Source organism: Scyliorhinus torazame, chromosome 15 (assembly GCF_047496885.1).
Source record: "Scyliorhinus torazame isolate Kashiwa2021f chromosome 15, sScyTor2.1, whole genome shotgun sequence".
NCBI classification, from domain to species: domain Eukaryota; kingdom Metazoa; phylum Chordata; class Chondrichthyes; order Carcharhiniformes; family Scyliorhinidae; genus Scyliorhinus; species Scyliorhinus torazame.
Window position 1 is genome coordinate 83056990 of NC_092721.1, and position 22186 is coordinate 83079175.

Consider the following 22186-nt stretch of genomic DNA (forward strand, 5'->3'; position numbering starts at 1 on the left):
GCCTGTCATATCCCAAAGGACTTCAGGGCAGTTCAGATCACTTTAGTTACATTTTCTGCTCAATTCCTGTTACTCCATGATGTCGGGCAATGATAATGCTGTACGTATGATGAGAAAATACCAAAATTAATATATCATAAAGTGTACATCTTTCCTGGAAGCGTAATGTAGAATGGGAGCAGCTCAGGCAGCTAATGCATCAGATGGTGAAATTTAAATTCAATAAAACTCCGGAATGAAAAATCTAGGGCGTCATTCTCCGCCGGCGGGATGCTCCGTTTTGCCGGTGCCCGGGGGGTTTTCCGACGGCGTGGGGCTGCCCCACAATGGGAAACCCCATTGACCGGCCGGTGTAACGAAGCATCCCGCCGGCGGGTCGGGGCAGAAATGTGGCGTGACGGGATGGAGAATTTCGCTCTCAATGTTGATTGCTGTAAAATCCCATCTGGTTCACAAATACCTTTTAAGGAAGGATATCTGCTACCCTTATCTGGTCTGGCATACATGCGACTCCAGACGCACAGCAATGTGACTGACTAATATGCCCTCTGAAACGTGTAAGAGTCTTTGCTGTTTATGTTCCCATTTTTAAAAATTTAAATTATTATTTTTGATCCTTGGACCCATAATCAGAATGTGCTGTTAAGCAGAAGAGTGTGTTCTTAGGTTTTGTATTTTGGAGAGGAGAAACAGACTCGTTGGCACCGAGTGAATCTAAGGAACCAGCTTTGGAGGAAGTTGGTTCGATTGGTTAGCTGGCAACCTGTGGGTTGGCCAGGTACAGTGGGCGGAATCTCCCCCCCCCACGCCGGGTGGGAGAATCGCTGGGGCACCGCGCGAGTCCCGCCACGCCACCCCGGCACCCGTACGCGATTCTCCCCCCCCCCCAAACCGGCGCGGTGAGAATCACGGCTGGCCGCTGGGAGAAACGCCGCTTGCCGTTTGTAACGGGCGAGCGGCGATTCTCCGGCCTGAATGGGCCGAGCGGCCTGCCCAACACGATGGCTTCCTGCAGGCGCCGTCCATGCCTGGTCGCTGCCGGCGGGTACAGCGCGGGAACGCTGGGGTGGCGGCCTGTGGGGTGGGGGGGGGGGGGGATTCCTGCACCGGGGGCGAACTCAAAAGGGGTCTGGCCCGCGTTGGGTGCCCACCGATCGGCGGGCCGGCCTCTCTGAAGGAGGACCTCCTTTCCTCCACAAGATCCATCCGACATCTTCTTGCGGGGCGGCCTCGGGAAGGACAGCAACCGCGCATGCGCAGGTTAGCGCCGGCCAACCCACGCATGGGTGGTTGATGTCATTTACGCGGCGCCAGCCACGTCGTTTACGCGCGCTGCTTTTATGCGGCGCCAAGGCCCGACGCGTGTAAATGACGCGACGCTGCTATCAGCCCCCCGGGGGCGGGAGACTAGGGGGCTGGGAGCGGCCTCCGACGCCGGAGTGAAACACTCCGGTTTTCACTCCAGCGTCGTGACTTAGTCTCGCGATGGGAGAAATGCGCCCAGTGTTCTAGCAGTCAGTGATTGGTTCCTGCTTTCTGAGGGAGCTTGTAAGAAGTGTTTTAGACTTTGGAAGCAGGCGAATCGCACACTCTCTCCCTCTTGCTGAAAAAGCTACTTTACTGTTTCTAAAGTCAGTGAGTGCCTGGCACACCTCTGCTGTAAATTTGAAATGATCCTGAATCTAGAAAATTAGACAATCTTGGCAGAAGCCTCTGAACCCATGAAGGAAGAGGAGCTTCGTTTTCTTCCTCTCTCTGCTGCCGGTTGCCTGTCTTCTTGCGTTTGCAATGAAGATCATTACAAACTGAAGGAAAAGTAAGTACCCAACTGAAGGCCGAACCTTGAGAGGGAAACTAACTGGAAGACATCCATCTGAGTCAAAGATCCTTATTTTAGTGATATTTTTGTTTTCTCTTAACCACCCTTTCCCTTCTGTGTTATCTGTCTGGGTGTTTGTGTAGAGAGTTGAGGGGGGGTGTTGGGGTTGGGGTATTAGATAGTCAATTACATTTTCTGTCAATTTAATTATAATCACTGTGAATAAAAAAGGTTACTTGTGTTTAAATTTACAAACCTGGTGACTGTCGTCAATTTAACTCAACCCAAACGGTGGATATTTAAAATAACATCTAATCTCACCTGTGTTGACCCAGGTCAAGTGGGGCTGTAATTGACCGCGCACTAGCTTTGGGTGTCGTGACAAATGGCGTAACAAACCACTCAATTCAAGGGCAATTAGGGATGGGCAATAAATGCTGCCCGGCTAGTGAAACACATATCTCCATAACAAATAAAACAAACATAAGCAATCGGAGGTCTTCCTACTGTTGTAGTAAAAGAAAATAATCTGGGAACACATTATACACACCTGACTAATTCCTTGTATATGGCCTTGGTGGTTTCCAGATAAGGATCAACTGTATCTTCAAACTGACAGAGGACTCCACCCATGCAGAGATGTTTGAAGATGCGGAAGACAAATTCCTCACGCTCTGTATTACTGAATATTTGATATTTATCAGATTCTTCCAACAGTAACACCTAAATTAAGTATGGAACACTTAAGTGTAGAATTAGTTAAACTAAAAGGAAAATTAATAAATATAATCTCACTCATCTGCCCATATGATTAATGGTGAACACATGACATTATTCAGCACATTTCTCAACAGTATTTTTCTATTTTGTGCGTCATCTTTCTCCGTCACTTCACGATATAAAATACAGTATTTGATTTTGGCTCCTTGTTTCTTTTAAAGAGTTGGCTCACTTTTCAATGTCAAATTAGACAATGCTTCTTAAATGTTCCACTATCATGAGATAAAAGCTACATGTTGCCCTAATTCCAAAGATGTTGTTAAATAATCAATTACATTGATTTGTAATGATCATTTTTAGGATGGAATCAAATTTTTCTTGTAACAGATTAAAAAACAGCATGATCCTGTTGGAAAATAAAATAATAGCATTGTTAAGGTAAAACAAATCCCGGGCAGACATAATACAGTGTAATTCATGAAAATCCAGCTATCAATGTAGATTACATCATTAATGACCAAATTATTTGCGTAGAAGGAAAAATACATTACTTGCATCATGAGTGTGTAAAGCTCATTGACCTGGATTTTGCTGTTGGCAGTGAAATAAGGGCACTTGCCACTGACCTCAAAGAAAGCCACACTGCAAGAACTATCAATCTATGTGGTGAGAACTTTAATTTATTTGTGTGTGCAGCGGATTGTAGCATTCTTTATCGGGAATTCTCAGCGTGGAGTTATACAGATGTCATCAGGTTCTTCAAGCAACCAATTACATTAACGAATTCTCAGATACCCGGAAAATGGAAATCACCAAATCAAAATACTTACTCAAACTTTCACACACAGCTAAATGAAGATTAGGACATACATATGGGGTTAAGGTAGAAGCTGAAATATCATGAGAAAACATATTTGAAAAAATATTATCTAAAAAGTAGCTTTAAAAATCTAGTAACTAATCATAATAGAGACATTTAATAACACTCCACAAATCAAGTACTTTTTAAGGCCAGTTCTGTTGTTCAGCATTGGCTAGTTTCTGAATAGTAATGATTTGCCTTATTGCACATCTTTGGGTTGGGGTGGTGAGACCCACGCAGACACGAGGAGAATGTGCAAACTCCACACAGACAGTGGCCCGGGGCCGGATCAAACGCAGGTCCTCAGGGCCGTAAGGCGGCATGGTGGTGCAGTGGTTAGCACTTTAATTATTTGAACGGGTTGTTCCTCAACCTATAGTTGCACTTCAGCTCCACACACCTGGGGCTGGATCCTCTGCCGGTGGGTATGCTCCGTTTTGCCCGCAGCCCAGGGCTTTCCCAACAGCGTGGGGCTGCCCCAAAATGGGAAACCCCATTGACCAGCCGGCACAACGGAACATCTCACCGGCGGGGTAAAATAGAAATGTGGCACGGCGGGGCAGAGAATTCAGCCCTAGATCTTTGGTTACCTGGTGCGGAAGGGGCAAAGAGGGGAGAGGACCTCTTTGTAAGCCAACTCCTGGGCCTGGCCAGGGTGGTCATTAACACGTCCTGGCAGCAGATGGTCAAGGGGGTTGGATGACCTGACTGCCTGTCCTTCTTCCATTGCTATGTTTGTGGTCTGGCGGCCCTGGAGTGGGAGCATATGGTGCTTACTGGTACATTTGAGGCCATTGTACATTTGAAGCCATCCGTGACCAGTGGGCACCACGGGGTCAAGAATGCATTGTCAGTCCAGGTGTATCTGAAACGTATGCAAGCGGTGCCTGCAAGTACACTTGATGGCTTTGGCAATCAGTGGGCACTTTATTATCTCCAACCGAAAGTTCATTTTGATTTATTAAGTTTCCTTTAAACGTTTGTATTTGTTACAGTGCCTGTTTAAAGAACTTTCAATTAGTTAATCTGATTATTGTTTGCTCAAAAGAGTATAAAGAGGGACTTCTCCTATTCAGATAAGGCAGGGGCCCCTGGAAAGAATCTCTCTTCATGGGAGTCCTTGCTTTTTCCATTGGGGATTTGGTGTGAAGGAGTCTTCTTGCAACAGTCCCGTGCAATCGATCTTTAATCAGTTCATGGGAGTCCCAGGCTGCTTATAATTTCTGTGGCTTTGAGGAGGCCATGTTCCTTACGTTGCAGCCGCCATCTTTCATTATTTGCTCTTCAGGTTTTGGTTGTACTTCGATTGTCGCGCCTGAAGCTGGGGCCCCTGCTCTGCGTGCAGGCGCTCTCCAATGTTTTTCACACTGGGCTGCGGACCACAATCCTGGAGGTGAACAGCAGCACTAAGTTTGCATGTTGCCTGCATCACTTCCAGCAGGCACAGGGTAATCAGGCATCAAGATCCCAGTGCCCACCACAGAGTCTTATCAAACATTATCCTCCTCTCTATCAAAACAGTAACAACAGAACCATTTTCTATACATATAATGGGGTGATTGTGCACCTGTGTCAGCCGTCAGCGAGGATGGTTACATGGGTGTACAATCACGTGAGAATTGGCCAGCAAGATCTTGTTTTCTGATTTTCCACAGCCTTCGCCAGTGACATGCAAGATTCGCGTCCACAAAGGTCAAGAACCCTATTATAATAGATTTGCATACATTTTCATCTCATTATCGAGCCCCACACACCATACGATTCCCCCCCTCACTGACTAGTTAAACCTCGCCAATGTGACATCATGTCAACAAGATTTACAATAGGTTTGGGAAAACATGAATCAGTCAAGGGGTTTTCCCTGAGGGTGCAAAGGTAAGTATAGCCGCCGGCAGGGGAGAGGGACATGCCTTGGCACTGCCCCATAGCACAGATCCTGCCAGTGCCAACCTATGCTGGGAAGCAGTGCCAGGGGTATACCCTCTGGGGAGCCCCACTGGGGATGGGGGTTGGGGGGGGGGGGGGGAAATGAGAGCCCTGATGCCGATGCTTGTGGATGGTGGAGGGACAGGATGGCGCTACGCCCCCGATGCTTGAGGATGCATCTGTTAGAGGGGGCTGGGTGGGGTTTATTTTCTGTGCTGATTGCGACGTTCTTTAAAAAGATCTCGCTGGCTATCTAAGGTGCTGCCTCAGCAGAGCAAACTGCGCCCCTGAATTACTGCGCCCCTGAATTCTCATTTTCAGAGTGGAGAGCCATACTCCGGTTTTTAGTCAGATCCGACACTCCGAAAAAATATGGGAAAATTCCGCTCAATGACTTTAATATAGCAAAACACCCCAAAGCACTTTAAATGAGCCATACCAAACCACATAAGACCACATAGGGTAGATGATCAAAAACCTGGTCAAAGAGATTTGGTTTTATAGAGTGTCTTACACGAGGAAAGGGAGGTAGAAAAAAAGAGTAAGCACTATACGTTGCATAATTATGTAACTGCTAGCAATAAATAATAATACTATGGTATGGGATTCAATTAATCATGTTTCTTTAAAATCAATAAAATCGATACTTCCTCTCACTTGATGAATGCACTGCTTTTGCAATAAAGCCAAGCTGTGAGGTAGACTCATCTCAGCTGCATTAGGCAAGTTCAAGTAATGGGACTAAAACCAGCACTATTTTGTTTGTCACACAGGCAACACATTCACTTGGGGGGGGGCACGGTATTAGTGGTCAGCACTGTTGCTTCATAGCACCAGGGACCTCTGTTCAATTCCCAGCTTGGGTCACTGTCTGTGCGGAGTCTGCACAGTTTCCTCGTGTCTACGTGGGTTTCCTCCGGGTGTTCTGGTTTCCTCCCAGTGCAAAGATGTGCAGGATAGCTGGATTGGCCATTCTAAATTGCCATTAATCTCCAAAATTGTTAGGTGGGGTTACTGGGTTACAGGGATAGGGTGGAGGTGTAGGCTTAAGTAGAAAGCTATTTCCAAGGGCCGGTGCAGACTTTGATGGGCCAAATGACCTCTTACTGCACTGTAAATTCTATGATTCAATGATTTTTGTTACGTTGATGTCATCAACACAAAATGGCATTTTCTTTTCCATGAATGTCTTACCTGTCGAAGCTGATCAGAAATAATAAAATCCTCATAAAATTCATCCAAACATTTGGCGATATGTCCTGTTTCTCGCACGATCCCTTCAGTGTAAAAACAGTCAAAGAATAACATTGAAAGTTGACTGCAGGGAACCTCTTCAGCCTCTACTTTCTTGACTTCTGTTCCTACAAAGACAGAATTAAAGATATATATCATAAATAAATTTCCCATGTTTACATAGAAGGCACAATTATTTATTTGATTTCATAATGAACAATTGCTCTACCCTTAAGTAACGTAAAGAGCTTCACTGATGCTCCAGCACACTGCATCATGAAGCAACATATGCAGACTCACACCTACATTTGCATTCAGTAAATTTCCAGTTTGGACTGTACCATCAGAGCTTGCACACTCTACAGTAGACATATCTCATGTTTAATGTGCAGTTCTGCAAGAGGCAGGACACCACATAAGCTTGGACTCACTGAGCTGGGGGAGGTGTGGAAGCATATTTGTTGCAGAAGAAAATAAAGAAATGATGAAAATAAAATGGAAATACAAATGGCTGGCAAGTTCCTTGTCCTTAATTAAGAGAGGTTTTGCCAGGATGTGCACATGTTGCTACAAGCAATAATTACCTGCGAGAAAGTTATACGGCTCAGTAGTGCATTGTTGTATATATTCCACAACTGACGTGTGGAGGGCGATTTTCAGGCCACCTTTGCTATCAGAGAGAACGGTGACTTAGGCGGAAAGTCCGTAGAAAATCAGGAAACGGATTTTCTCCAGAGATTGAGTTTCCCAATTTTCCCCGCACCTCGCCGGCGACGCCACGAGGTTCACAATTTTAATGAATTTGAGTAAATTTTTTAATACATTTTCATATCATTACTCAGCTCCCCCCCTCCATCCCCTCGCCACGTGACCCCCACTCCCCACTGAATATTCAAACCTCACTGATGCGCCGCCACGTCAGTGAGGTTTACAACATCTTTTTAAAAATGTGATTCAGTCGAGGGGATCCCACCAGGGGCGCAAAGGTAAGTATAGCTCCCAGGGCAGTGCCACAAGCTGGGAGCCCCACAGGGACGGGCTTTCCAGCTATGTGTGGTGGGGTCCGAGAGGAGAGAGGGGGGCATGCATGTGGAGGTGGAGGAGAGAGGGGGTGCAATGAGGGGGGAGACCTTGCAGGCATGGGGGGAGGGGGGTGGCACTGACTGCGGGGAGCACCAGCGATACTCCCGCAGTGGCAACGTTCCCCCAATGATTGTCCGGGGAGGGGGGTACGTCAGTACTGATCGGGACGCCATTTCTGTGGAGCTAGGTGCCAGGTCTATCAGGCCCCACAAGAGTGATGGTGTAAACCACTGCCAATTTTCTTTTCCTTTAAAGAGGCTTAACATAGAGTCTCACTCCATGCAGATGACCTGCTCCTCTATGTCTCGGACCCCCAGCCAGCATGGAAGGAATCATGAAGCTCCTGATAAGAGTTTGGAGCCTTCTGGAGCTACAAACTCAACCTGAGCAAGAGTGAACCCACAAGGGAGAGGGGCAGAGCTGGAGGGAATGCCATTCTGTTGCCATTTCGCACCGGAGATGCCAATAATGTTGCTCTTTTTAACAATACTGATATGACGATTATTAATTATGATATTGCTTTTCCGAGTCGCCAGGTATCAAATGATACCACCACAAGGTTTTACCGGATATCGATCAAAGACCAAACAACCAGTTAGTTAGTTCAAGTTCAATGATAGTTTATTTACACACAAGAAATACTTCGACATGCAACATAAAACACTACAAGCTAAATTACACCTAACACTACAACAACCTGTACTTAACTTCAGGCACCCGGCTTTATGCAGAGGAACAAGACCTTTGTTCGGATCTTGCGTGGCTGGGTCTGGAGAAGTGACTTCGTTTCTGCTGGGCTCATTCGTCTGGTAGCGATCATTGGTCTTGAACTTGTCTTCTGGTCGTGATGCTACACTTGGTTTTGGGCGTAGGTCGGGGCCAGGAGAGACCGAGCGCCGTGGCCAAGAGAGACCGAACACATGACAGTGTCTCTCTTTATCCTTCTGGGGTTTTGCGCTCTTTTGGGCGGTCCTTAGCTTTGGACCCAATAATTCGGCAGGCTTCAATTACTGCCTTCGATTTTGGCCAATAAAGGGGCGGGTGCCTTGATGGCGGGGCGTGTCCTGAGCGGTCATTGACCGTGGCTTTTTGGGCTCCCTGAGCAAAGGGAGTGGCGCCAATGAGTCTGTTTCTGTATCTGTTACCCGAGTACAGGTCTTTTGTTCTGGGGAAGTGGGCCATTAGAATGCAAAGTAGTTGGGGGTTTCGATAGCGTCTCGTTATCGGAGTTGCCAATATACATAAGCCCTGAGCGCCTGAGTCCTGGGTTGACCATATTTCCCATGCTCCTTTGCAGGTGGTCATATCTCCCAGGATCCTTTGTAAGTGGCCATTCCAGATGGCGACATCATTCAAACAAGCCCTGAACAAATTCTGCCATCTGGGGATCCAAATCTCCCACAATTGGACACAGATCCACAAATGGAACCTGACGAGTCTGGTGGAGGAAGTAACAAAAAAGGACCTGCAGAGGTGGGGCACATTCCCACTCTCACTGGAAGGGAGAGTACAGATGATCAAGATGAATGTACTGCCCAGGTTCCTCTTCTTGTTCAGATTCGTACCGATCTATATCTCCAAGGTCTTCTTCAACACGATAGACAAACTGATCATGGTATGTATGTGTGGGATGGAAGAACCCAAGGATCCCTGAAAGGATCCTACAGAGGAAAAGAAGCATGGGAGGCCTGGCCCCCCCAAAACTTACAATTCTACCACTGGGCGGCCACAGCAGAGAGTGAGGGGATGGGTGAAGGAGCAGGTAGCAGGGTGAGTGAAGATGGAGGAGAGCTCCTGCATGGGGACGTCCCTTCGAGCTCTAGTAATGACAGCACTCCCAGCCCCACCAACCAAATGCTCAAAACGCCCAGTGGTGGTAGCCCTGCTCTGGACATGATGTCAATTGATGCAACATTTTGACCTGACCGAAATGTCCACCATGGCCCCATCTGCAACAACCACAGGTTCACACCAGGAACAATAGATGCCACCTTTAAAAGGTGGAGACAGGATGGGGGGATGCTGACGGTTAATGATCTATGCACAAATGACAGATTAGCGATGCTGGAAGAACTTACGGAGAGGTTTCAACTGCCCAAAGGAATGAGTTAAGACATATACAACTTAAAAACTTCCTCCCTAGGAAAAGGACAACACACTCACAGATGCCAAGACACTCACTGGTAGAGGAAATGTTGGATACGGGCGACTTAGGGAACGGGAACAGCAGGGACCTGTATGGGCGACTGCTGGAAGAGGCACACTCTCCCCTGGACAAGACGAGAGAAAAATAGGAGGAAGAACTTGGGACACAAACTGGGGAGGGGGGGGGGGGGGGTCTCTGAATCAAAGCCATGAACAGGGTAAATTCCACCTCAACACGCACAGGGCTAAGCCTAATGTAACTTAAGGTGGTGCACGGAGTGCACCTATCCAGAACCCGAATGAGCAGGTTCTTTCTGGAGGTGGAGGACAAATGTGAACGGTGCCAGGGAGGCCAGGCCAACCATGCCCACATGTTTTGGGCCTCCCCAGGCTTTTTGAGTTCAGGACAACCTTCTTTGAGGCAATGTCCAGGGTTGAACGGGTGATGGTGGTGCCATGCCCAAGAACGGCAGTCCTCGGGGTGTCAGACCAGCCATAACTCTTCATGGCGAGGGAGGCCGATGCGCTAGCCTTTGCCTCCCTAATCGCCCTGCTGAATAATCCAGCTTGGCTGACGATCGGCAGCACCACGCAAAGCTGCAGACTGGCTGTCCAACCTGTCGGACGTCCTACAACTGGAGAAAATAAAATTTACCACCCATAGGTCAGAACAGGGCTTCCACAAGACATAGAGCCAGTCACCAACTTGTTCTAAGACCTGTTTCGTAGCCAACAGAACGGGAGGGGGAGGGAGGAACAATCCTGATTCAGATCCAGGCTGAGAGTCAACATTCCCGAATTAGACCCGGGCTGAATGTTAACAATCCTGAATGAGACACGTGCCAACAGTCAACAATCCTGAATCAGAGACGGGCCAACAGTCAACAATCCTGAATCAGAACAAGGCCAATAGACAACAATCCTGAAACAGACCCGCAGGCTTGCCACTAAAATGTAAAGGAAAGGGGCGAGGAAGGGGAACGGCGAGGGGAGGGTGGGGGGAGGGGGCACTTTGAAAAAATGTGGTAAGAATCCGCCCATGGTTTGCATGATAACAGCATAGTCACTTGGCCAAACTGCTACTGGTCTCGCCATTATGGTGAAACAGGTTTAATGTGGCTGTCATCAGCAACACAAGCAGCATGCCATTGCCGGTTATGCAGTTATGCTGGGAAGCATATTTTCAGGGTGAGCAAACATCGGGGCTGGGACTTTCTACTTTTGCACTCCCCAGCACGTGACATTCCTTCCATTAACTTTAATGAACATAAACCATTAGCTGGCAAGCACAGAAGTAGAAAATTCTTGTTCTGAGATTTTTGAAAGCCTTTGTGACCAAAGACAATTGTTGAGTACATGCCAGTGTTGTAACGGTACTGGAATAGCTTGACTAGAGACATAAATACTGGGAAAACTCAGCAGGCCTGGAAGTATCTGTGGAGAAAAATAGAATGTTATAAATCCGGATGACCAGGCATCGATGTCACTGTTGCTAAAAAAAGATAAGGATCCGACGGAGTGTGGGTCGTATCGGCCCATATCACTTCTGAATGTGGACGCAAAAGTGTTGGCGAAGGTACTGGCGGGTAGGCTGGAGGAGTCCCTCCCGAAGGTGATAGGGGAGGATCAGACGGGGTTCGTGAAAGGGAGGCAGCTGTTTTCGAACATTAGGAGGGTTTTGAACGTCGTTATGGCACCGGCGGAAGGGAAGGAAACAGAGGTAGTTGTGGCATTGGACGCCGAGAAGGCGTTTGATCGGGTAGAATGGGGGTACCTGATGGCAGTGCTGGAGCGGTTTGGGATTGGACCAAGATTTGTGAACTGGGTAAAGCTATTATATAAGGAGCCGAAGGCGAGTGTCCGCACAAACAATATCAGTTCGAGATACTTTTCTCTCCACCGTGGGACGAGATAGGGATGTCCTATGTCCTCCCTGCTATTGGCCATCGCATTGAGCAGTTCGGGAGCATGGAAAGGAATAGTGCGGGGGGGGGGGGAATAGAGCATAGGGTGTCCTTACGTGCCGACGGCTTGCTGCTGTATGTGTCGGAACCGAGTGCGTTGATAGGAGGAATGTTGGAGCTACTGCGGGTATTTGGGTCTTTCTCGTGGTACAAGCTGCACCTGGACAAGAGTGAGTATTTTGTGGTGTCTCGGCCGGGGGTGGCGGCAGGGGTGGGGGGGGGGCTGCCATTCCAAAGGGCAGGGACTCACTTTAGGTATCTGGGGGTGCAGGTTGCCTGAGAGTGGGGGGGGCTTCGCAGCTACATCACTAGTTTGGTGGGGAGAGTGAAAGCCGATCTGGCAAGGTGGGATGGCCTTCCTCTGTCACTGGCGGGTCGGGTACAAGCGGTTAAAATTAATGTCTTGCCGCGATTTCTGTTTATTTTTCAATGCCTACCGATTTTCCTGCCAAAGTCTTTTTTCAGGGAGATTGAGGGGAAGATTACCTTGTTCATATGGGGAGGGAATGTGGCCAGAGTGAGAAAGGTGCTGCTACAGAGGGGAAGGCAGGCAGGGGGTTTTGGTCTCCCGAACCTGTTGTACTACTACTGGGCGGCGAATATGGAGAAGGTGCGGAGCTGGGTCAGAGGGTGATTCCCAGTGGGTCAGAATGGAGGAAAGTTTGTGCAGGGGGTCGGGCCTGAAAGCACTAGCAACAGCTCCGCGCCCAATAGCTCCGGGGAAATACTCAGGGAGTCCGGTAATAATAGCTTCATTGAAAACCTGGAAGCAGTTGCGCCAACACTTTGGGTTGGGGGTAGGGTCAAGGGAAATGCCGATGCGGGGGAACCACAGATTTGAGCCAGGGAGGTGGGATGGAAGTTTTCGGAAATGGGAAGAGAGGGGGATTAAGTGGGCAGCACGGTAGCATAGTGGTTAGCACAATTGCTTTACAGCTCCAGGGTCCCAAGTTCGATTCCCGGCTGGGTCACTGTCTGTGTGGAGTCTGCACGTTCTCCCTGTGTGTGCGTGGGTTTCCTCCGGGTGCTCCGGTTTCCTCCCACAGTCCAAAGATGTGCAGGTTAGGTGGATTGGCCATGCTAAATTGCCCTTAGTGTCCAAAATTGCACTTAGTGTTGCTTTAATGGGGTTACTGGGTTATGGGGATAGGGTGGTGTGGGCTTGGGTAGGGTGCTCTTTCCAAGAGCCGGTGCAGACTCGATGGGCCGAATGGTCTCCTTCTGCTCTGTAAATTCTATGAAAAGATTTGTTTCTTCGGGGCCGGTTTGCAGGATTGAGGGAACTGGAAGCGAAGTGTGGGTTGGAGCAGGGAGAAGTGTTTAGGTACATGCAGGTTTGGGATTTTGCCAGGAAGGAGATACAGAGCTTCCCAGAGGAACCGGCCTCCACATTGCTCGAGGAGGTGCTGACGACAAGGGGACTGGAGAAGGGGCAGTGTCAGCGGTGTACGGAGCTATTTTGGAAGAGGATAAGGCACCACTGGAAGGCATCAAAGCAAAGTGGGAGGAAGAGCTGGGAGAGGTTATAGAGGAGGGGGTCTGGTGTGAGGTGCTCCGGAGAGTGAATGCCTCCACCTCATGTGCGAGGTTGGGGCTGATACAGCTGAAGGTGGTATATAGAGCACACCTCACGAGGGCGCGGATGAGCCGAATTAGAGGAGTAGAGGATGTGTGTGAGCGATGCAGGGGGGCCCGCTAATCACGTTCATATGTTTTGGTCCTGTCCAAAACTAGGGGAGTACAGGAAGGAGATGTTTAGGGTAGTCTCCAAGGTGGTGCGTGTGAAACTGGACCCGGGTCCCTGGGAGGCCATATTCGGGGTGTCGGACCAGCCAGGGTTGGAAACGGGTGCGGAGGCAGATATCATAGCCTTCGCCTCGTTGATCGCCCGAAGGCGGATACTGCTGGGATGGAGAGCCGCCTCTCCACCCAGTGCCCTGGTGTGGCGGGGGGGACCTGTTGGAATACTTGACCCTTGAGAAGGTTAAGTTCGAACTGAGGAGAAGGATGGAGAGGTTCTACAAGTCATGGGCACTATTTATTATGCACTTACAAGAACTGGATAACATCGAACATTAGTTGGGGAGGGGGGGCTGTGTATATTAAGGGTGACTATGGGTAATCCCGGATTCCTTTTTGTCATTTGTTTATGTAAACATGCGGGCTGATGTTTGGGGGTTGGTGGGAGGATGGGATCGTTGTTATTGTTATGGGGATTGACATATCTGTTGCTGATTAATGTTTATTGTTGATGGGTGTAAATGCGGGAGAAAATGTGAAAAAGGAGAATAAAAATATTTTTAAAAAATAATAAATCCGGATGACTCTTACGGACTTGAAATGTTAAAACTCTGTTGCTCTCTCCACAGATGCTGCCAAACCTGCTGATTTTTTCCAGCATTTTCTGTCTCTATTTCAGATTTCCAGCATCTTCTTTACTTTGCTTTTATTTTAGATAGAGGCATGACTGGTTCGGGAGTATAAATATTCAGTAGTCCTGTTGGATGTTGTCATGACCCTTAGATTTTGCAGTATCCAGTGCCTTCAGCCATTTCTTGGTATCACATAGAGTGAATTGGCTAAAGGCTGGAATCTGTGATGCTGGGGATCTCAGGAGGTGGAGGAATTGGATCAACCACTCAGCACTTCTGGCTGAAGATGCTTTAGACTTGTTCGCTACACGGACATACTGGGCTCCTCATCACTGAGGATGGGGATGTTTGAGAAGTCTCCTCCTCCAGTTGTTTAAATGTCTATCACAATTCACAACTGGGTTGGAGGACTGCAGAGTTTTGATATGATCTAGTGATTGTGGAATTTCTTAGCTCTGTCTATCGCATGCTGCTTCGCATTTATTTAGTCCTGTAGCCTCACCAGTTTGGCACCACATTTTTAGCTTTATCTGCTGCTGCTTGTATGCTCTTCTGCACTCCTCACTGAACCAGGGTTAATCTTCAAGCTTGATGGTAATGCTCAGGGTAGATTGTGGTTGAATAAAATCCTGCTGCTACTGGTCCACCATCAGGTATGTCAAGTTTTGAGTTGGGAGATCTGTTCTCAATCTTTCCCATTTAGTGAGGTTTACAACAGCTATTTAAAAATGAGATTTAGTCGGGGTGATCCCGCCAGGGTGGATAGAATCGTCACCATATGGAATGAATTCTCAGGTACAGTAGTACAAATAGAAAATGGAACCATTTATGCATCAATTGGATACCTCAATGAGGGGACTTTAGAACTTCACTTTTAGACTTCAGAATTGATGAGCTATATAAATGGAATAGTCCAAGTCTTTCAAATGGAGAAACATCATAATTTGTGCAATGTTTGCAACAATTGTTGTTCAGTTCAGACTTCTATATAAATCAAATCAAATTTAAATAAACCTATTGATGTTATTCCATCCAACATCTTTGTCAGCAATGCTATTCATACCTAGAGTTGTCCATTCAGGTGATAAAGGTGAGAGTATCTTCAAATTAGCCATAACATTTGGATCCTGAAAAAATGCCTATAGGGGTAAAACATAAAAAATGAATTAATCCAATAAGCAGATACAATAATTATTTGCAAAATGTATTTCTCATATATTATTAAATATATTCACATAAAAGTGACAGAAATTCATAAGTAACTCATTAGCTGTGAAGTGTTTTAATAATCTTTATTAGTGTCACAAGTAGGCTTACATTAACACTGTAATGAAGTTACTGTGAAAACCCCCTCGTCGCCACATTCAGGCACCTGTTCGGGTACACTGAGGGAGAATTCAGAATGTCCAAATTACCTAACAGCACATCTTTCGGGACTTGTGAGAGGAAACCGGAGCACCCGGAGGAAACCCACGCAGACACGGGGAGAACGTGCATACTCCACACAGTCAGTGACCCAAGCCGGGAAGCGAACCTGGGACCCTGGAGGTGTGAAGCAACAGTGCTACCCACTGTGCTACCGAGCTGCCCTCCCATTGTTATAGAATCCCATTGTTATAATAAAGGTGCTCTATAAATATATATGTTGCTGTTATCAATGTTATCAGTACTTAATGTTAGCTGATCTCATTGGAAACACTCACCACTGAGGCAGAAGGCTGGAGGTTCAAGTCCCACTCCAGACACTAGAGTACAAAATCTAAATTTGCATTGCAGTGCAGTACTGAAATGAAATGAAATGAAAATCGCTTATTGTCACGAGTAGGCTTCAATGAAGTTACTGTGAAAAGCCCCTAGTCGTCACATTCCGGCGCCTGTTCGGGGAGGCTGGTACGGGAAGTGCTGGTATGAGAGAGTGCTCCATTGTCCCAGATGCCTTCTTTTAGGTGAGACATTAAACCAAGGCTCCAAGCGCCCTCTCAGTTAGATCACTATTTTGAATAACAGTAGGGGAGTTTGCCAATTTTTACCTCTCAACCAACTGGTAAAAAAAATTATCTGCTTATAATAATATTGCTGTCTGTGGGGGTTTGCTGTACAGAATTTGCTACATTAATTACAAGAGTAACTAGATTGCAAAGTTCCTTGACTGGCTGCAAACACTTTAGGATGCCTTAAGGATGCCCTAAAATCATGAAAGTCCACAGACAAATGCAAGCCTTTCTTTCTTAACAATCTGTTCCAATTTGTAGAGTATTTTGTTGTCCTACTCTATTGGATTTTCGCAAACTGAAATAGCCACCTAGTTATTCTCCAGAAAATTAGGAAACAGTAGCATGCAAACATTCATTTAGATCTTGCTCATCTCTTAAGTTCATTTGACACACAGTAAAAAATAATAGTGTTGAGTTTCCATTCTAAGATTACAGCAATAAAAACAAAATATGCTGGAAAAACTCAGCAGATCTGGCAACATCTGTGGAGAGAAATGGAATGACTGTTTAAAGGTTGCAGTTGAATCGCTTCTCGGCCTTTTGGCTAAGATCAAGTGTCTGTAGATTGAGCCTTTGGGTTCAGATCTGGTATGTCTCTCCTGTGGGGACCATGAATTCGATTCAATTTGAATTCGTTTTTTGGAGCAGGCGAGGAGCTGGATCGGGGGTTCGCCCCTGACCCACACTCTGAGCCCTGGCTTGGTAATTCAGAAAAGGAATTTTTTTTTTTTTTTTTTTTTAAAAAAGGATGCAGTTGATATTTCATCAATGCTGAAGGAAAATAGAAATGTAAGTTTTTAAGCCAGTGGAAGGGGGGAAGAAATACAAAGGAGGAGGCCTTTGATGGAATGGAGAGTGAGGGGGGGGGGGGCAAGAGGTTTGACAACAAAAGATTTCATGAAGTAACAGCCAAAGAAGCTGGTAACGGGCATAGTAAGGAAACAAAGGATTTGCCCAAATGAGGTGTGAATAGCTACATAAAAACCACCTGAAAGCAACAAAATGGGATAAAAAAAGCAACAAGATCAACCCACCAGGTGCATGGGGAGAGAAGAATAATATAATTCCTACAGTGCAGAAGGAAAGGAGGCAGGAGTGTGGGGAAAAAAGGCCTGAGGAGAGAGCACTGGAGGATCGAGGGGGGTGGGGGTGGAGTATGGGGCACAGGGGGGTGGGGGTGGAAAGAGCACAGAGCATGTTGCTGGCCATTGCTCACTCAGTTTCTCTTGACCAGAATTATCTGGGTGGTTGCCAGTGTTAGCCATCTGTAAGGTCGCCTACGGGTGTTCTTTGTTCTTTAGTGGTTTAGCCAAGGGGGGTATCATGTCCAGCACAAGCTTGGAGGGCCGAAGAGCCTGTTCCTGTGCTGTATTGTTCTTTGTTCATAGGCTCCCGCATGGTGTCTGTGAAACCCAAGAAGTCCCCAGACACCAGTTTGAGAACCACTGGCTTAGGTCTGTTCTCAAACAGGCATTTTCACAGCCTATTGCCATGTCAATGCAGAGTTATACCAAGCCAGCAAATCACAGCACATGATATTTATAGAAATTCATATATTCCACTGCTCTAGTTCAATTACTTGTGGTACTTCCTTTCGATCCTGGAACCTTTAGTCTGAAAAAGTTCAACAAGTAGCCATTTACGCTGTACCCTCCTGATGCTTTTCAAATTTTCAGGATAGAGTTTCTGCTTTGGACGCAATCATAAATTTCATTCAGACTCTCCAGCTCTCCCCATGCTCCAGCCTCCTTCTCTAATATCTCTGTGCTCAGCTCTGACATGATGTGGAGATGCCGGCGTTGGACTGGGGTGAGCACAGTACGAAGTCTTACAACACCAGGTTAAAGTCCAACAGGTTTGTTTCGATGTCACTAGCTTTCGGAGCGCTGCTCCTTCCTCAGGTGAATGAAGAGGTCTGCTCCAGAAACACATATATAGACAAATTCAAAGATGCCAAACAATGCTAGGAATGCGACCATTAGCAGGTGATTAAATCCTTACTGATCCAGAGATGGGGTAACCCCAGGTTAAAGAGGTGTGAATTGTATCAAGCCAGGACAGTTGGTAGGATTTCACAGGCCAGATGGTGGGGGATGAATGTAATGCGACATGAATCCCAGGTCCCGGTTGAGGCCACACTCATGTGTGCGGAACTTGGCTATAAGCTTCTGCTCGGCGATTCTTCAAGGAGGAAAGAGAGTTAGTGAGCTGGAGAGGTTTATGAATCGCCGAGCAGAAGCTTAGAGCCAAGTTCCGCACACATGAGTGCGGCATCAACTGGGACCTGGGATTCATGTCGCATTACATTCATCCCCCGCCATCTGGCCTACAAAATCCTACCAACTGTCCTGGCTTGACAGAATTCACACCTCTTTAACCTGGGGTTACCCCATCTCTGGATCTGTAAAGATTTAATCACCTGCTAATGGTCGCATTCCTAGCATTGTTTGGCATCTTTGAATTTGTCTATATATGTGTTTCTGGAGCAGACCTCTTCATTCACCTGAGGAAGGAGCAGCGCTCCAAAAGCTAGTGACATCGAAACAAACCTGTTGGACTTTAACCTGGTGTTGTAAGACTTCGTACTCAGCTCTGACATGGTCTTGCTCTTCCTCTGCTCCTTTGGTACTTTCTCTTTGCTTTGCTTTCTCCAGCCTCCTGCTTTTTCTGTGCGCTACTCTCTCTGGCCATTCTGCTTCCTGACCACCACTGTTCTCTCCATGCTGTGCTTTCCCAGTGCACCTCCCTCTGCTCCACCAATGCTTTCTCTATGCTCTATTCTACTAGGAATTCTACTCTATCTGGATTCATGCTCACTCTGCTACTCTCAAGATGGACAGATTTTGCGGTGAAAATGAAACATACCCATTACATTTTAAACTATTTTTCTTTTGCACAAGCAGAAGTTCTCATTATAAACTGTAAGTGAACATAGAACATACAGTGCAGGAGGCCATTCGGCCCATCGAGTCTGCACCGACCCACTTAAGTCCTCACTTCCCCCCTATCCCCGCAACCCAATAACCCATCCTAACCTTTTTGGTCACTAAGGGCAATTTATCATGGCCAATCCTCCTAGCCTGCACGTCTTTGGACAGTGGGAGGAAACGAGAGCATCCGGAGGAAACCACGCAAACACGGGGAGAACATGCAAACTCCGCACAGACAGTGACCCAGCGGGGAATTGAACCTGGCACCCTGGCGCTGTGAAGCCACAGTGCTACCCACTTGTGCTACCATGCTGCCCATTGTTAATTGTACACTAATTGTATGCAGTTAGTAAGCAAGGGGGCATGGTAGCCCAGTGGTTAGAACAGTTGCTTCACAGCTCCAGGGTCCCAGGTTCGATTCCCAGCTGGGTCACTGTCTGTTTGCACTTTCTCCCAGTGTCTGCGTGGGTTTCCTCCGAGTGCTCCGGTTTCCTATCACAGTCCAAAGATGTGCAGGTTAGGTGGATTAGCTGTACTAAATTGCCCCTTAGTGTCCAAAAAGTTTAGGTGGGGTTCCTGGGTTACAGGGATAGGGTGGAGGTGTAGGCTTAGGTAGGGTGCTCATTCCAAGGGCCAGTTCAGACTAGATGGTCCAAATGGCCTCCTTCTGCATTGTAATTTCTACATACATAGACATAATGTTATGGGCCAGGGTTTAGAGAACCCCAAAATGTATCATGGAGTTCACCTGACCCACGACTTTGAATAGATTGTGGTTTGGGGAGCACACGGCCCTCTCTACAGGTGTGCTACAACAGAAATCGAAAAGTATTTTTTAAAGCAAAACAACGTTTATTCTATGAACTCAAGTTAACCTTTTGAAAACATACAGTGAACATCTTAGCAACCATCAATTCAAATACAACCCCCAAAGAATACAACACTACGTAATCCTTAAACTTTCCTTTTAACATCCATAAGACATTAAAAAAACCTTTTACCAGAAGTACATCAGGTTTAAATTCACTACTGAGAACAGTTATCACCAAATGATTCACCAAATGATCAAGAGATAGTCTTTACATGGCAGAGAGAACAACATTACATCTTCTTTGGCTGGCTGCAGCTCCAACACTAAAACAAAACCAAAAAACAGACACACCCAAGCTTTTCTCAAAGTGAAACTAAAAAACAGAGCCAGAGCTCAGTTCCACCCACACTCTGACATCACTGCAGTAACTTGAGCAGACAAACATTTCTTAAAAAGTGACATTCTCACGACAATAGAACATACAATGCAGGAGGCCATTCGGCCAATCAGGTCTGCACCGACCCCACCTATCCTTTTTTTTTGGTCACTAAGGGCAAGTTATCATGGCCAATCCACCTAACCTGCACGTCTTTGGACTGTGGGAAGAAAACGGAGCATCCGGAGGAAACCCACGCAGACATGGGGAGAACGTGCAGACTCTGCACAGACAGTGACGCAGCGGGGAATCGAACCTGGGACCCTGACGCTGTGAAGCCACAATGCTATCCACTTGTGCTACCGAGCTGCCCTATGGAACCAGCAAACTACCCAGCCTTTAGAACAGCGACCACGACACCACACAACCCTGCCATGGCAAACTCTGCAAGACGTGCCAGATCATCGACATGGGTACCACCATTACACGTGAGAACACCACCCACCAGGTACGCGGTACTTACTCGTACAACTCGGCCAACGCTGTCTAACACATACGATGCAGGAAAGGGTGTCCCAAAGCATGGTACATTGGCGAGACCATGCAGATGCTGCGACAACGGACGAATGGATATCGCGCAACAATCGGCAGGTAGGAATGTTCCCTTCCAGTCAGGGAACACTTTAGCAGTCAAGGCCATTCAGCATCTGATCTCCAGCGGCCTTCAGGACGCGCGACAACGCAGAATCGCGGAACAGAAAAGTTCCGCACACACGAGTATTGCCTCAACTGGGACCTCGGATTCATGTCGCATTACATTCACCCCCCACCATCTGGCCTGGGCTTGCGAAATCCTACCAACTGCCCTGGCTTGAGACAATTCACACCTCTTTAACCTGGGATTACCTCTCTCTGGATCTGTAAAGATTTAATTACCTGAAAATGCTCGTCTTCAAAGCATTGTCTTGCATCTTTGACTTTGTCGATATATATGTTTCTGGAATCTACCTCTTCATTCACCTGAGGAAGGAGCAGTGCTCCGAATGCTAGTGATTTGAAACAATCCTGTTGGACTTCAACATGGTATTGTAAAGCTTCTTACCATGGAACTAAGGTTAAGAACCAGGGATGTACTTGTGCCCAAATAAATAGACTGACTGAAACTGTGATTGTTGGGTTAGGAGGTATATTCTTGTAATGTATAACTGCGTCAATAAATGTTCATAAAATTGTGTGTGAAGACTGGCTCTAGTTCTTAGGATTAGGATTGCTGAGGGAGAAAGGGAATGGGTGACCAAAAGGCAGAGAAGGCAGTGCAGGTGTCCCCTGCGGTCATCTCCCTCCAAAACAGGTATACCGTTTTGGATACTGTTGGGGGAGATGGCTCACCAGGGGAAGGCAGCAGTAGCCAGGTTCATGGCACCATGGCTGGCTCTGCTGTACAGAAGGGCGTGAAAAAGAGTGGAAGGGCTATAGTAATAGGGAATTCAATTGTAAGGGGAGTAGATAGGCGGTTCTGTGGTCGAAAACAAGACTCCCGAATGGTATGTTGCCTCCCAGGTGCACGGGTCAGGGATATCTCAGATCGGCTGCAGAACATTCTGAAGGTGGAGGGTGAACAGCCAGTTGTCGTGGTGCATATAGGCACCAATGATATAGGTAAAAAACGGGATGAGGTCCTACAAGCAGAATTTAGGGAGTTAGGAGTCAAGTTAAAAAGTCAGACCTCAGAGGTAGTAATCTTAGGATTGCTATCAGTGCCACGTGGTAGTCAGAGTAGAAATGAAAGAATAGGCAGGATGAATGCGTGGCTTGAGATGGTGCAGGAGGGAGGGGTTCAGATTTTTGGGACATTGGGACCGGTTGTGGGGAAGGTGGGACTACTACAAATTGGACGGTCTACACCTGGGCCGGACTGGAACCAATGCCCTTGGGGGTGCTTTTGCTAATG

General features: G+C 47.1%; 1 protein-coding gene and 1 non-coding gene across 3 annotated transcripts in view; one reads left to right on the forward strand and one right to left on the reverse strand.

Annotated features, from left to right (window-relative positions):
• The window catches only part of cfap300 (cilia and flagella associated protein 300), a 53472-nt gene that overhangs the window by 26420 nt on the left and 4866 nt on the right, over positions 1–22186 (reverse strand). For both annotated transcript variants that reach the window (XM_072476356.1, XM_072476357.1), the window contains exons 3-5: positions 15188–15263; positions 6522–6688; positions 2370–2542 (exon numbers count right to left, since the gene is read on the reverse strand). In XM_072476356.1, the coding sequence (XP_072332457.1) occupies positions 2370–2542; positions 6522–6688; positions 15188–15263 (416 nt within the window). The remainder of the gene's footprint in view (positions 1–2369; positions 2543–6521; positions 6689–15187; positions 15264–22186) is intronic.
• LOC140392207 (U2 spliceosomal RNA) lies at positions 16643–16837 on the forward strand. Its single transcript, XR_011935271.1, has one exon. It is a non-coding gene; the product is annotated as a U2 spliceosomal RNA (small nuclear RNA).